The sequence below is a fragment of the Emydura macquarii genome, unplaced genomic scaffold, assembly GCF_026122565.2.
Source record: "Emydura macquarii macquarii isolate MOO-44397 ecotype Brisbane River unplaced genomic scaffold, CSIRO-AGI_Emac_v2 contig_480, whole genome shotgun sequence".
Classification (NCBI taxonomy): Eukaryota; Metazoa; Chordata; order Testudines; family Chelidae; genus Emydura; species Emydura macquarii.
In genome coordinates this window covers 2,777,426-2,791,614 of record NW_027130617.1, presented here as the reverse complement: position 1 = coordinate 2,791,614, position 14,189 = coordinate 2,777,426, and the positions used below count along the sequence as shown (strand labels likewise).

At 39.1% G+C, this 14,189-nt stretch overlaps 1 protein-coding gene across 7 annotated transcripts in view; it reads right to left on the bottom strand.

Moving 5' to 3' along the window:
* Positions 1-14,189, bottom strand: part of VAV3 (vav guanine nucleotide exchange factor 3) — a 224,929-nt gene that overhangs the window by 142,421 nt on the left and 68,319 nt on the right. For all 7 annotated transcript variants that reach the window (XM_067538336.1, XM_067538338.1, XM_067538335.1 and 4 more), the window contains exons 3-4: positions 3,767-3,825; positions 102-167 (exon numbers count right to left, since the gene is read on the bottom strand). In XM_067538336.1, coding sequence (XP_067394437.1) covers positions 102-167; positions 3,767-3,825 — 125 coding nt within the window. The remainder of the gene's footprint in view (positions 1-101; positions 168-3,766; positions 3,826-14,189) is intronic.

Genomic DNA, 14,189 nt, shown 5'->3' with positions numbered 1-14,189 from the left:
AATAACTTATTTTAGAACAGTGTATTTCATCACATCATTTAAATAATAGCTATAGAGCAGAAAGCTAAAAGCTTTCATTCTGCTTAAGATTTACAACATACTCTAGTAAATCAGGAAGGCCTTTGTAGATATCTTCATCATTAACACTTTCTTCTGTAGGGAATGGCCTAGAGAAACAAAAGAAAACAGTATTAATCAAAGACAGGACCAGCCTGGGTATTCAGTTTGAGTTTTTACACTGCTGAAATTTCAATTTATATTTACGTTTGTCAATCTTTCTGTGTGTGTGTGTGTCTCTCTCTCTGTGATATTGTGGTTTGTGAGAATTAACAATAAAAAAAACTGTCACACACGCAGGATGGAGCTGTTACATGTTACCATTAATATAAATCAGAGATTTTAAAAGCAAGCATTAACTTCTCTATACTTACAATTAAGTCTAAATTCCATGATTGTCAAGGGATTTTTTGTTCACTTCTATTTTAAAGCCTCGACTTCTGATATTTTGGGTGGGTGGATATGATGATCAAGAAGTGAATCTGAACATCTTGAAAATGACCAAGTCAAAGTGTTGGCTACTTGGGAAGGTGGGAGAGGGCATAATTATGGTTCCTGATTTGTCAAAGGGGGAGTATCTAAATGCCATTCTCATTTCAGGAGGGGGTGACAGAGGAACTTTGACGTTTACTGCTGAGCACAAGGTAGCTAACTCTTTAGGGGAGTTGGACCCAGCCCCATCTGTGATTAATCAGCTGTCTTCCAGCTGAGGCTGTGAGGTCCGGGATCAGGTGATAACTTGAAGACCACCTCATCTTCATAAAAGTCAGTAAATAGCTCAGTTGAGTTGTGAACTGCAGGAGTCCATGGATCAAGGAAAAGAGCCTCGTCTGATATTTATACGACTCTGAGGAAGATGGCCTGCAGAGCATAATTCTGTAGGGAGCAGGATAGGATGAAGGGAGTCAGGAGGCTCACACAGATTCTAGGCAGATGGCCTACAAAGTGCAATCCTACAGGGAGTAGATAGGCCCATGTAGAAGACCTCAAGTGGAAAGGACATGGATGATTGTTTAACACAAGTTCAACAGCATTGGTTTGAAGAAATACAAGTGAAGACCTGAAGAAAAAGGGAGAAAAAAATCCTGTGGCTGGAGTGTGTTCTGCGGCACGTGGACCGGTGAGATAGCCCCCTGGCAAACAATTTCACAGAGTGTTAAGAGGCATCTGCACAACTGCTGCCCTTTCCGCCTTTGCAGAGGATGAGGCAGGAGAGCAGCAGTGGTTCTCACCTGTCCATTTCCTGCATTGTTGCTACAGAGCTGAAACAATAGGTACTGGACTCATGGTTTTAAATGGCGTTAGTGAAATGTACACAAGAAGTTCATATCCTTGACATCTATGAGAGCCATCTGTGTGCAATATGAGGCTGTTTTTGACCCTTATTATACAATTATTTCCCCATCCATAAACTGGGTTTCTGTGATTCTGGCCATTCACCAGTTCATCTTCCACCTTCGCACCATGTGGAAGGCCTGGTACTCCTCAGCAAACATATAAAAAAAGAGAGGCAGAAAATGCCCTAGTCACACCACAGAGAGTTTAAGGTTCAGAGAGCCTTGGTTACCTGTCCAATGAGGGAACCCAGGTCATCATCAGTGAGGTGCCTGATTAATGTTTGAGTTAATGGATGAAATTTCTTTCCCCTTAGGGGATGCCCTGTACTTCTTGCTTTCCCTTAACTTTCTCTACACTCTTTCAGTTTTACAGGTGAAGTGGGTGGGAGGATTGCACTGGTAGAGGCAAAAGGCAAACTGTCCCAGTGTGTTGAATAGCCAGGAGCTGATAAATGTTCAGAATTCACCAGACACCTATTAGCTGGCCTACTAATCAGAGAGAGAGAAAACTGTAGAAATGCAGGACTGAAAGGGACCTTGAGAGCTCATCAAGTCCAGCTTTCTGAGTTGAGGTAGGACCAAGTAAACCTAGATCATTTCTGACAGATGTTTGTCCAACTTGTTCTTAAACCAAAAATGAGGATTCCATAATCTCCCTTAGAAGCCTATTCCCGAGTATAACTATCCTTTAGTTAGAACGTTTATAGGTAGAGCATGAAAGAAAAGGCTGTGAGGTGAAGGCTCCACCAGAGAGTGGCGCCGAGAGGGGAATGAGCTGATAAGAAGCACAGCTGTACTATGCCTAACTGCTAGGGAGAGGGGAGGGGACTAGAATTGCTACCAGAATGCGTGTTTGATGGCTCCATCCTTTGTATCAAGTTCTGACTCACAGGTATCAGATGAATACTAAACTCCATACTCTCTTTATCACCCATATGATGCTGGAAAGGAAATGTAGATTTCTGTCTCTTCTCCCCAGTCCTGAGTCACTAGCTATTGCAAGGGGCGGAAAAATGTCTCTTCCACAGCTTCTCCTTTTTCTGATCCTACCCAGACATTAAAAACTCTAGGCTTGCCTATGCTGCCATTCACAGCTTTCCCAAGTAGTAGCATGAAACTGATATTCTTGACATTTTCACTACTGCCCAAAGGGTTCCAAAATACAGCAATGAAAACCGAGCAGAGGCTTGTATATTTTGTTCTGCCTGCTGCTTGGGAAATCCGTCAGCTACACCAGAGGCATTGGGAGCTGCCTACTGGCTCAGGAAAACACCACTAAATTCCATTTACATTCAGTTCACATTCGGAAGGTTCTCTTCACAGCCATAATTCTTGTAAATATGTTTATTATTTGAAAGAGAGCTTTAATATTTCTTAAATTGATGAGATAGGCCCCACACACATTCACCAGCCACTGGTGAGTGCCGTTTTTGAGCCCTAAGCAAAAACATTAGTTCACAACATATATAAATACCTCATGAGGAGGTCTCCTTATAACATACTTAAAAGTATATACATATAGCAAGCTATCATGAGAAACCCAATACAATTTCTTAGACAAAGTTATTGTTCATAAGGTAAATATTTGTTTTAAAACAATCTACGTCAAAATATCAAGAGCATCTGGAAAATTATAGAAAAGTTGTATGATCAAATTCAAATTTAAAATCAAACATTTTAAGTTGTTTACATGTAAAAGTTATACATGTACAAAAAGAAATTTTCAATGACTTATATCTGCTTTATCTACACCAGTTTAGAAACAGCCAAACATATATTTCAAATATGGTTTTTTTTTAAAAAAAAAAAAAGCTGGGAGCAAGACTTAGTTGTTATTTCCATTCCAAAGTGAATTTCAACAGACAAATTCTAAACTTTGAAAGCAGATATTTTACACAAAAACCGATAGATACAACAACAACAGCACGAATGGCTGTTCCTTAACATAGCTGTTTACTTCTACATATAGAGAATGCAGACTAACCCACAAAAAACGTGGAAGCAGGTTTCCAGGTGATATGAGGCTCCTGGGAAGAAGATGCCTTCAGCTCTTAATTCTGGAAAATGTAAAGTCTCATTGTTCACTGCATGGTAGTGTGAATCTGGAGATTCAGCACAAAGGAGCTCCGCTTTGTGGGCTATGTGGTATAGATTTAATTTAAACATGTAGAGTTTTAAAGTCACATCTACTGTTAGTGCTACTCAAGACAACACTGGACCTCTACATACAATTAGAAGCACAAAAAAGAAGGTTAAAAATGCAACTGAGATCTTATTTCTTTTAATTGAATATCATGGAAAATGTTACTTGTTCTATAAATAATAAAATGGAAGCAGTCTAGAGGAGAACTTTAGCAGCACTAATGTCATACCTTATTCCTGTTGCTAATGCAATATGAGTGCGAGAAAGTTTTGATAGTGTTTCTATGACCTGCAGAAAAAAAGGGAACAGAAAATATTTGTTTAGTTGCGGAACAGAAAATATATATCGCTTTGTACCTTATTTTTCAATTCTGTAATGAAATCCTGCTTAGTTTGCATTGTACACCACAAATAATAGGTACTCAGGATCCGGCCTTGCAAAGTGCTGCCTGTCCTCGACTCCTGGGGTCTTCAGTGGGAGCTGAGAATGCTCAGCAGCTCCAAGGATTAAATATTTTAGTGCTTGGTGGTGTAAAGGGGGGAGTGGGTTGATGGGCTCTTGGTAAAGAGTTAGTAAATTTAAACAATTTAAATAGATTTCAGAGTAACAATCAAGTAATATTTTTAAATCCACAACAAGCACATTCCATTTGCATTTAGACATGAATGAAAAGTTTACTAGATGCTACTCTGGAGACCACCATAAGAAAGGCTGTTTTTTAGTTACCAAGAAAGAAAAGTTGAGAAATATCCATTCCAGCTATTCCACCAACTGACCGGAAGAGGGAGCCATATGACAAATCATTGTTCCTAACATGTTTCTACTAACAGAGTCGGAAGCATAGAAAGCGAGCCCCAGCTCATCTCTGGAAAATGAAAAAGTTCTTAGAGTTTCATTTTAAGGAGGGTGCTCAAGAACATACATAAATAATTAGAGGGATACAGGAAAAAGAGGGAGAGTTAATTTGATCTTATGTATGGAATTATTCTGCAGTCATCTGTAATACAAGGCCGCCTTGTACTCTCTCTGCCCACCAGTTAAGATTTGCTCTGTGTCACACATAAGTTCTCCCACTTTGAGCACTGACCGTTGACTGTAAGGCTGGCAATTATGGTTCTCCAGAAAAACTGAGACAAATGAGACCTAATGTAAATGCCAGCACAACTCCACTGAAACCACAAGAGCTGCACCCAATTATACCAGGACTGAATTTGGTTCAAATTGTCTAATCCATATTAAGCTAAGATTTGCATATCAGAGGAAGGCTATTTATTTTTATTTGTAGTATTTAATATATTTCTAGGAATACCACAGTCTATAAACGTGGCATTGGTTGGAAATAATGCTAGAGCTTTGAAGCCTCCATGGGTAATTAAAATAGTAGCCTGTTGATAAAACTGCAAATCAAGTCCTCATCACTCACAGTAGAACAATGATGCAATATTTAGAGAAAAAAACAATGTGCTAAAAAACACACAGATGTTATCAACCCACTGCACACATTGCAGCTAAAAACAATTCCTCAACTAACAACATTTTCAACAAAGCTTCTTTCATCGGAAAATGCCGATTCATTGAAACCAAAGCTTTCCATGGAAACACTGGTTTCAAGTAAGCTTTAGTTAAGGAGGTTTCTCAGGTCAAAGGGAGACACCCTCCCCAAAATAGTCAACAGTCGGGTGGTTAGGACACTCACCCGAGACGTAAGAGACCCAGGTTCAAGTTCCTGTTCCGAATTGGGCGGAGCTGAAAACACCAAGCTAGAGAGTCAGCCTCTCTCTCTCTCTCTCTCAGACCCAATGAATAGTTATACATATAGTGTGGAAGAGCTCCAACATGAGACAGAGAGGTACTGTCTCTACAGCTCAGGGGTTAGAGCACTTGCCTTGGGCGGTGGGTTCGATCAGAACTTCGGTGAAATCATACTCTCTCTGAAACATTTCAGTTTAGACAAATCAGCAAATTCCAGTGAGAATTTTTCATCAGAACTTTTCCAACCAGCTCTCGTTAGAAGTATTTGCTATACACACACAACATTTTCTGATTTTACAACATTTCATGAGACAGTATGTTTATTTAGTGTGTTGTATGGGAAGCTATAATACATATTAGAAGAGGCTCCACATAAGTGGATTACAATTTACCCTATCTTTAATGCCCATTACATTGTATTTCACACTTTTCATATTCTCTGTCCTTCATTTCATTCCTATTTTTCAGAGGAACTGTATATTCTGTTGACCTGGAATTAAGGAATCTTTTAGGATTCCCCACCTTTTTCCACAGAAGGGGATTGTAATTCTTCCTCCCAGCAGACTATACTCACAATAGGCTACATTGCACAACTGGGCTAAGGCTACCTAGATCTTAGCTCTAAAGTGTTAACATAGATTGTAAACTCTTCAGAGCAGGGACTGTCTTTTTGGTCTGCTTGTGTACAATGCCCAACACAATGGGCTTCTAATCTATTACTGGGGCTACCAGCACTACCGCAACACTAATAAGCAACAGCAGTGGGGACTGTACTGTGAGAGGTTTGAGGAGGGAGTAAGTTATACCTTGAAAAGGGCTATAACAAATTACTCATCCAGTGTAACTGAGGAGGCACAATGACTCGTGGGACCCCTCCAGAGACAGTGCAGCTACAAACTGTCCCCTAATCAGGGTTGGTGCACAAATACACAGCCTAACTAATTTTTTTTTTAAACACTTCAATATTTGCATAGAAGGTTATTGGGTGAAAAGATTTAATTGGGCTAAGTTAACTATAGCTCACTATATAAGAGGAAAATTACAAATTCACAGCATAGGGATGAGAAAGCACTGACCGCCTTCTGGACAGTTTTGTAGCAAAACATGGGAGCCTTCAGGGAGAGAGACTGTCAAACAAATGAAAAGGAAGCTCTGCCTGGTATGCTATTTCTACATTTCCTTTACAGCAACTCTAAATCTTTGAGTTGGAGGTTATGCACCTCCTCAGAAAGCATGTCATCACATCAAAGCCAAGCTCTCATTTCTAGAAAATAACAGTCATGCCTGTTTCTCAGTACATGATTAGTTTATGCAAAATAGGGCATGACACTCAAACACAGGCCACTCCAAAAGGAAGTGTATCCTAGACTGCTCCCCAGGGAGTGATGTCTTCCTGATTCATATGTTTCAAGCACTGTTGGCAGAGAGAAAGGGTTTGTACAAAGCATTAACTTTTACTTCATAAAGTTCTCTGACAATAGGTTTTTTGGGACTTAGTATTTATTATTGTTTCACCTGACAACAAAAACTGCAAGAATTTAGATACACATGTTAAACAGTTGTGTATTAACGGGTTAAGAAGCCGTTCACTTCTTAGCAGTTTGTGTATGCACATCTGTATCCTATGTTGAAATGTTATTTTGTAATTTCCTGCAGCAATATTCCTCAGTAAGTCACATCAGATATTCCTATGGGTACTTACAGCAACAGTACTCTAGGGTGACTATTTTTCTTCTTTCTCTAGCCAGAGCAATTTGTCCTGGTTTTGTTTATTAATGGATTAAGAAGTCATTCACTATAGTTTATGGAAGCACTTCTGTAGCCTGTGTTGAAGAAGTGATTTTGTGATTTCCTGCTGCCATATTCTTCAGTAAGTCATATCATACATTCCTATGAATACTTACAGCAACAGCACACTAGGGGGACTATTTTTCTTCTTTGTCCAGTCATGGAGATTTCTCCCAGTTTAAATGTGCTATGATAAGGCAAATATGTGCATTGTTAGTGGGTTATTTTTTAACAACACAGTGAACCTACAAGTCCTGCACTTCAAATACAGAATTAGAGTGTCTTCTTAAAATCCTTTCCCACTGATATTTAGGGAGACAGCTATAAAAATAAACCACTTTGCAATGTAATACAGAATCTACATTCATCCTTTCAACAGGCAAGAATTTAAATCCACTGAAGTGCCTGGCCACACATGAAGTAACTTTTGTTCATTTACTGTTTACAGTGCCTCAGCAATTAAATGCTTTTATTCATTGTAATCTTTGGGACCAATCCAGCAAATACTAAAGATTTGTCCTTACTACTCTGTATAGGCTAACTGAGGTAGATATGATAGTAAGCACTACACACCCTGGGTTGTTTTCAGGATTAGGCCCGTATTTGTAATAAATACTATATTTTAGCTATACAGTAATTTAAATGTTTGTGGTAATTTCATTAACAGCAAGTTGTCTAATGCATCAACATCTTAGCGGCTTTGACTAAAAGTACAGTTATTCTGTAACTGCTTGGAATGAACACACTATGTTCACACTAAGTCAGATTTTCAAAGTAGCGCATCTGCAATTTAGGTACTTAAATAAGCATGAGATTTTCACAAATGCCCAGCACCCTGTAACACCCATTGTGCAATTTATGGCCAGATTACATGCGGATCTTTTTGAAGCCCTAACTTCTTCCCCTACAATGAGTTTAATCAGCAGACATATAGGCATAGTAATACAGCAGCCATTTCAGTAGCGACTGCTATAGTTAACATTGCAAAATATTTCCATTACAAACCTATTTTTACACACTGAAACATCACATTGGCCTTTGCCCATGTTTCTGTGTTTGTTTGTTTTTAATTTTGTAAGTTTTGAGCAAAACCTCTTTCACCACTGGATTGATGAGAAGATAAAAAGTAAAAATACACTTTCCTCATTGTAAAAATAACTTTCACCCTTTCCAGCGCAAATCAAATTTGAACTCGGGATTTGTCCATGGGCACTAGAAAGACACTATCCACCCCTACTTGCCACAAACTTCAGACCAGGCAAGAGGTGTGCAACACAGCTGTCCACTCCCTCAATTCCAGTCTATAGGTTGGAACAGTGACCCCAGCCTTTTATACGCCAGGCTCTTTTTGATACTTCCTCTTGTAGTGCCCTGTGAGTTTTGGTGGGGTTTGGTTTGTTTGTTTTTGTTTCCGTTTCCAGCGGTTAGTACTAGGTAATTGTCTGTCCCAGGAAATACTCTCACACTGAGCTCTATTCCGTCACCTTGCCCAGTCCAGTTATATTTGAAGATGTCACGGGATTAAGCAATGACTCCACTATGTAGTTAATACCCAGATCTACATCTCAGTTCCATCAGATCCAGGCAATGCAGTTGAGCAACTTATCCACTGTCAGGCCAAGATCTGTGCATGGATGAGAGTAATCCAGGTTGAGTTCCAGACAACTAAAACTGAAGTGATGACGCCTGTACCAGAAGAAATGGCAGAGCTGCTATGTCCTCCTGCACCTAAGCAAGCACACCTGATCTCTGTTTCTCAGCCAGCTGGGCATTTTCCCCAGAAGTGCTTGGCAAGGATGTAGCATTCTGTACTTACAAACCTGACGACCATTATCCATGGCTTAGTCACCTCATGAAGGAATTCCTCATGGAGCTATGCACAAAGACCACCCAAACTTTAGCTAGCAAAGAATCTACCTGCCTGTTTAATATGCAGTATTTTAGTCAAGAAACGTATTATACCTCTGCTTGCTCTACAGTCAGCACTTTCTTTATAGGTAACAAACACAACTATGATTCTACATGACTTAGGTCCTGATTACTCAAGAGACTATCTTTCTCCTCATGTTGTATCATATCAATTGCAATCAGATTAAGTACTTCAGAAAACAGAGCTCTGGTTTAAACCAGAGAGGGATAGCAGCAAAATGATTTCACTGAACAGCCGTCAACTTTAGACATTTTTCCTCCCCTTCAGTCCAGATTTGTCAATTTTTTAGGGCACACTTTACAGTCTATCTATTTCTCTAGATTTTTCCTGGGCTTAGGTGAAAGTTTGTTGCTTTTATATGGTCAGAGGGATGTTCCTAGGGATGTCCAGTAGTTTGAGGAAAATAATTATTTGACGGGAGGAAATTATTTGTATGTATATTGTTATGTCTAGAGCTTTAGACAGATGCTTGATAAACTGGAATAACTAAAATAAAATGGAAAATCAAATGTCTGGGATGAAACAAACTATAGATCCAGCTACTTATACCACCCTCATCACTATGGTGTCTCAGGGTCTCGTATGCACTTGAGGCAGATAACATGCAAGAGACCACAATCAATGCTGCCACTCATTCTCACATTTCCATTCATGTATGGTGCTGGGGGGAAAAAGTAAGAGAAATGTTCCCATTTTACACATCTCAGGAGTATACAGCTTTAAAAGATAATGCCCAATTGCCCTGTTTCTACATTCTCAGTTGATTCATGCTGAGAAACAATTCTTAACTTTTCAAATTTATGATTGCTGCACTAAGGAAGAATGCTAGAGTTTCCTTTTACAAATCATGAACAATACAAGGTCAACATTTTGTCTGACACAGAAGGGGAAAAAAATACATTCATGTCTTATTGTACTCCATTTGTTGGCTTTTGGACCCAAAGTCCCTTCCAGGAAATGTTACATTTACATTTGAATCTTTAATTTAGATGACAGATGTGAAAAATGACATGTAGCCAAATAACTCCATAGTGACTATCCAGTTGCTGATGTGAAGAGGACATTATTCCAGCAAGGGCTCTTTGAAAACCAAACACAGAAGGTATGTGGATCTGGATAAAAATCTTTTTAAAAAGAAAGAATAATGAGCATGATGCCAGATCCTCATTTTGGTGCAAAGGCAGCTCTCAGGCCCTTAAACACATACATACATTTTATGCATAAAATAAAGCAAATTTCAAAAGACCAACCAAACAAATTGACTGTGTCAAATAACACTATTAATGGTAACTGCTCCATGTCATTTTAATTCTACATGGAAATGCACAGAGGTTAAGACATGAACCCTAGAGCAGACAAATTACTGGCACGTCTAGGAATAGCTGACCTGATTCTTAGGCTCCAGCTCTTAACTACTAGCAATACTGCCTCCAGTGGTACATGAACATAATATTATTTTTAACATTGTTTCTAAAATACAACAGATGCGAACACTGTCCATACTTCCTTCACATCATTTCATTTGCCCTTCACTTACAATCTCTTTTTGATTTCTCTAGCCTTTATTTTGTTCCTATTTACTCTTTAGTTAAAACAATTAATGGAACGTAAGTGGACTATGCACATTCCCTTCTTTATTAACAGCTTCCCTTAAAGAAATTTCAATCACTTGGACAAACTATTAAAGAAAAAAAGTTGTAATTAAAACTGTTTACAGATGCATGGTACATTTTAACTCATTCAAATAAATACAATATGTGAGCACCATGTGGGGAGCACTGATAGCAGCAAAACAGAGGAGGATTTTAGCCTTAAACTTGAACACCTTCTGCAGAAATTACCACTACTTCATAGTGGGTTGCGACCCATTTCATCAGTGACTTGTACCTCTGCCTCAATTGCTATGATTTTGTAGCCTCTGCTCCTCCACATCCAGCCACAGAGCTCCACTCAGCTACATCCATTCTCTATCCCTTCATTGTCTTCTGCCTCAGACATATATGGAAAACAATGGGCAGCCGGCAGCTTCTCTTCCCATAAGGCTGCTGGTAAGGAAAGAAAACAGTGTGGCCAGCCCACAGGGGCATGATAAAAAAATTAATTAACTACACACTGAGCCATGGCTTCTGTGACTGAGAAGGACCTGCCAATGATATTGGATGCCTAATGCCTTGACACAAAAGGTCAATGGCAGAGCTATGACTGAACAAGATGCTTGTGGTTCTTTCAAAAATCTGACTCCAGATTTTAGTTGCCAGAATCCTTCAGAGAAACTGACACATCCATTGAGACAGAGGGTTTCTCAAACTAAGCCATGATTTCAGAATTAATACCGGGCACGTCTTCATCCTTCTATGATGATCCTTAGAGTGAATATCTCATCTACCCAGATCTCTTGAATCTGAATCCAGCTTGTTCTTCTCTAAGCGTCTTCCACTGTCTCTTTCATCCCATGTTGCGGAAGACTTTCCCTACAAGGAGTAATTCAACTCCCCTCCAATTCATTACAGTCAGTCTTTTGGGGTTTCTGATAATGATTCCATCATGATAGAAAGATTCCATCATAGAAGAATGTCTAGAACAGCAAGCTCCCCTCTTCATTAATTTAATTGATTTTCTAAAGGCAGCCTACACAAATATACATTGTGGAATATTCTTCAGTCCTACAGATCCCAAAGTTGTCAGAATAATCAAGGCCATATTCAGAGATGCAAAGTGCTCTGTACGGGTGGACAATCAGACAATAGAGTGGTTCAATGTGGACACTGGAATGAATCAGGGCAGCATTTTATCTCCATTATTTGGCACTGCCATAGGCTAACAAAGAAGTGTATCAGCAATACAAACACCAGAAGAGCATGAGTAGATGGCATATAGCTAGAAGATGTAGACTGTTATTGCACTACTGAGCAACACCCTTGAAAAATTACAAAGACAGACAACCTAGCAAAAATAGCAGGCTAAATGGAGCTCAAAGTTGATTATGCTACCACAAACATCTTTGAAACCCAGGCATCAAGCGGTAATATCACATTAGTAGGCAAAAATATCAAGAAAGAAGAACAGTTCATCTACCTGGGCTGCACCATATTAACCAACAGAAACATTAAGGAGGAGGCGACATCAAGGATAGGAAAGGCATCCTCAGCATTTATTAAACTCAGCCACGTAGGGAAATCAAAAATATACAGCACCAGAACAAAAGTGAGAACTTTCAATTCAAACATAATCTCAGTGCTAACATATGACTGCAAGAGCCAGATATCTACTAAAACATTAGACAGAAAACTAGACATCCTTGAAAATAAATGCCTACAAAAGATTCTGGGTATTGGCTGGAAAGACTTCATTACCAACAAAGAAATCTGAGAAATCACCAACCAGCAGCTTGTTTCCACCACAATCAGATGAAGCTGTCAACTGGTGTGAGGAAACAAGGGCATTCCAGAGCAACCTTAAGCACCCCCTCTTAGCAGAGATGGCTGAATAGTCAATCCCAACACCACACAACAAATGGAAGCAGCAGCAGACAAGAGAGAGGAATGGAAGAGACTGGTTTCCATCCTGTGTGCTAACATTGGCCCAGGAAGAATGTAAAAAAGAAAATAAATAAAAAGGACTCTGACTTATGACACCTGTTAAGCAGCCTGTACAACATATGCATTGACTTGGAGAAGTCTTGTAAGGCATCTGTTTTCTCCAACAATCTCTCCAATGACATCATGCACAGAGAAGCAGCATTTTTCTCCAGATGTAAACCTCTCTCCTGGGAACTTGCCATCCACTCTAGCACGAGCCTACCCCAACCTAGCAGAGAAGACAGCATAGTATGGGCTTCAGAGTGGACTACTGAGCCACATACATACCCAGGGTGCATTTGGAGCTTATACCACCCACACTGCATTGTAGTGTCTTCACTGTTGTCACCTGCACTAGCTGGATTCAAGCGAGCTTGGGTAAGTTTAGCTTTTGCTGTGTAGATTTACCCTAGGAAACATGTTGCCCTTGCAAATGGTGCAACTGGTGACTAAAAGGTCAGGGGGAGGTAATACTTTGGCACATTATTTCCCTTTTACTAAAAAGGGATATTTTAAAAACAAAAACAAAAAAGTAACAAAGTTAAAAAGACCAACAATCAGTTACATATCTCTGCTTTGCATTCCAGTCCATTCTACAGTATCCCAAAAATGCTTTAAACTGTATTGAGCAACATGCAGTGACTGATATTTACATTCTGGATGCACATAAGAAATATACCTAAAAACTAGAGCCTTGTCTTAAAGAAAGCACAAATGCAACATTCAAAGCTAGCAAAAGCAGTTTACCATTTCTCCATCCATTAGCTCACTAGAAATGCCTAAAATTCAATCTGGTTTTATAAACAGCAACATAAAAAGAAAAAGAAAATTTTTTTCCTAGGCTGAGAATCTCAGCTCAGTTGATTTTTAGAATTGTAATATTGGGATCATTCTGGAAAGGCAGACACAGCTTTAACCATATAGCAATCCACATAGTACAAGCTCACTTTTATAATTATGAAAAAAGGTGAAAAATGCACAACGCTGAATGTTCTGCTACAAACAGGACTAATTTAAACACACCATGAGTACACTGTTAATAAATCAGTATCCACTTATAGAATATATATATTTTACTCATTAACAAAGTTGTGCTTAACATCCATTTTCAAGTGACAAGACTACAACTGCCCGTTTTTAAGTACAAAAGCATTCCTAGTCAGTACTCTTCTTGTGGCAGACTCAAATCATCCAAACTGAACCAAGCAGCATATCCTTGCTGATCTCTAGACTTCTTTTTCTGTCCAAAAGGTTGAGATGTTAAGAAAGAAAGAAAGAAATGGGGGAGGGGAGATTTTACATCAGTTTCCTGTCTGTTTTTGTGGTTTTGACTCTATGCATGTATTTCGAGTCTTTACAATGGCTTAAAGTTGTTCAGATATTGTTTAAAGAATGGCAATCTTTCTTTAAGCACTGTTGTAATAAAAACAGAGCATTTAAAAGCTGCAGACTGTACTGTCCATGAGCATATGGCTGGAAGCTGAAGTTAGACAAGTTCAGACAATGGAAATAAAATGTAAATTTTTAACTGTGAGGGTAATTAACCATTGGAACAATTTACCAACGGTCATGGTGGATTCTCCCTCACTGACAATGTTTAAATC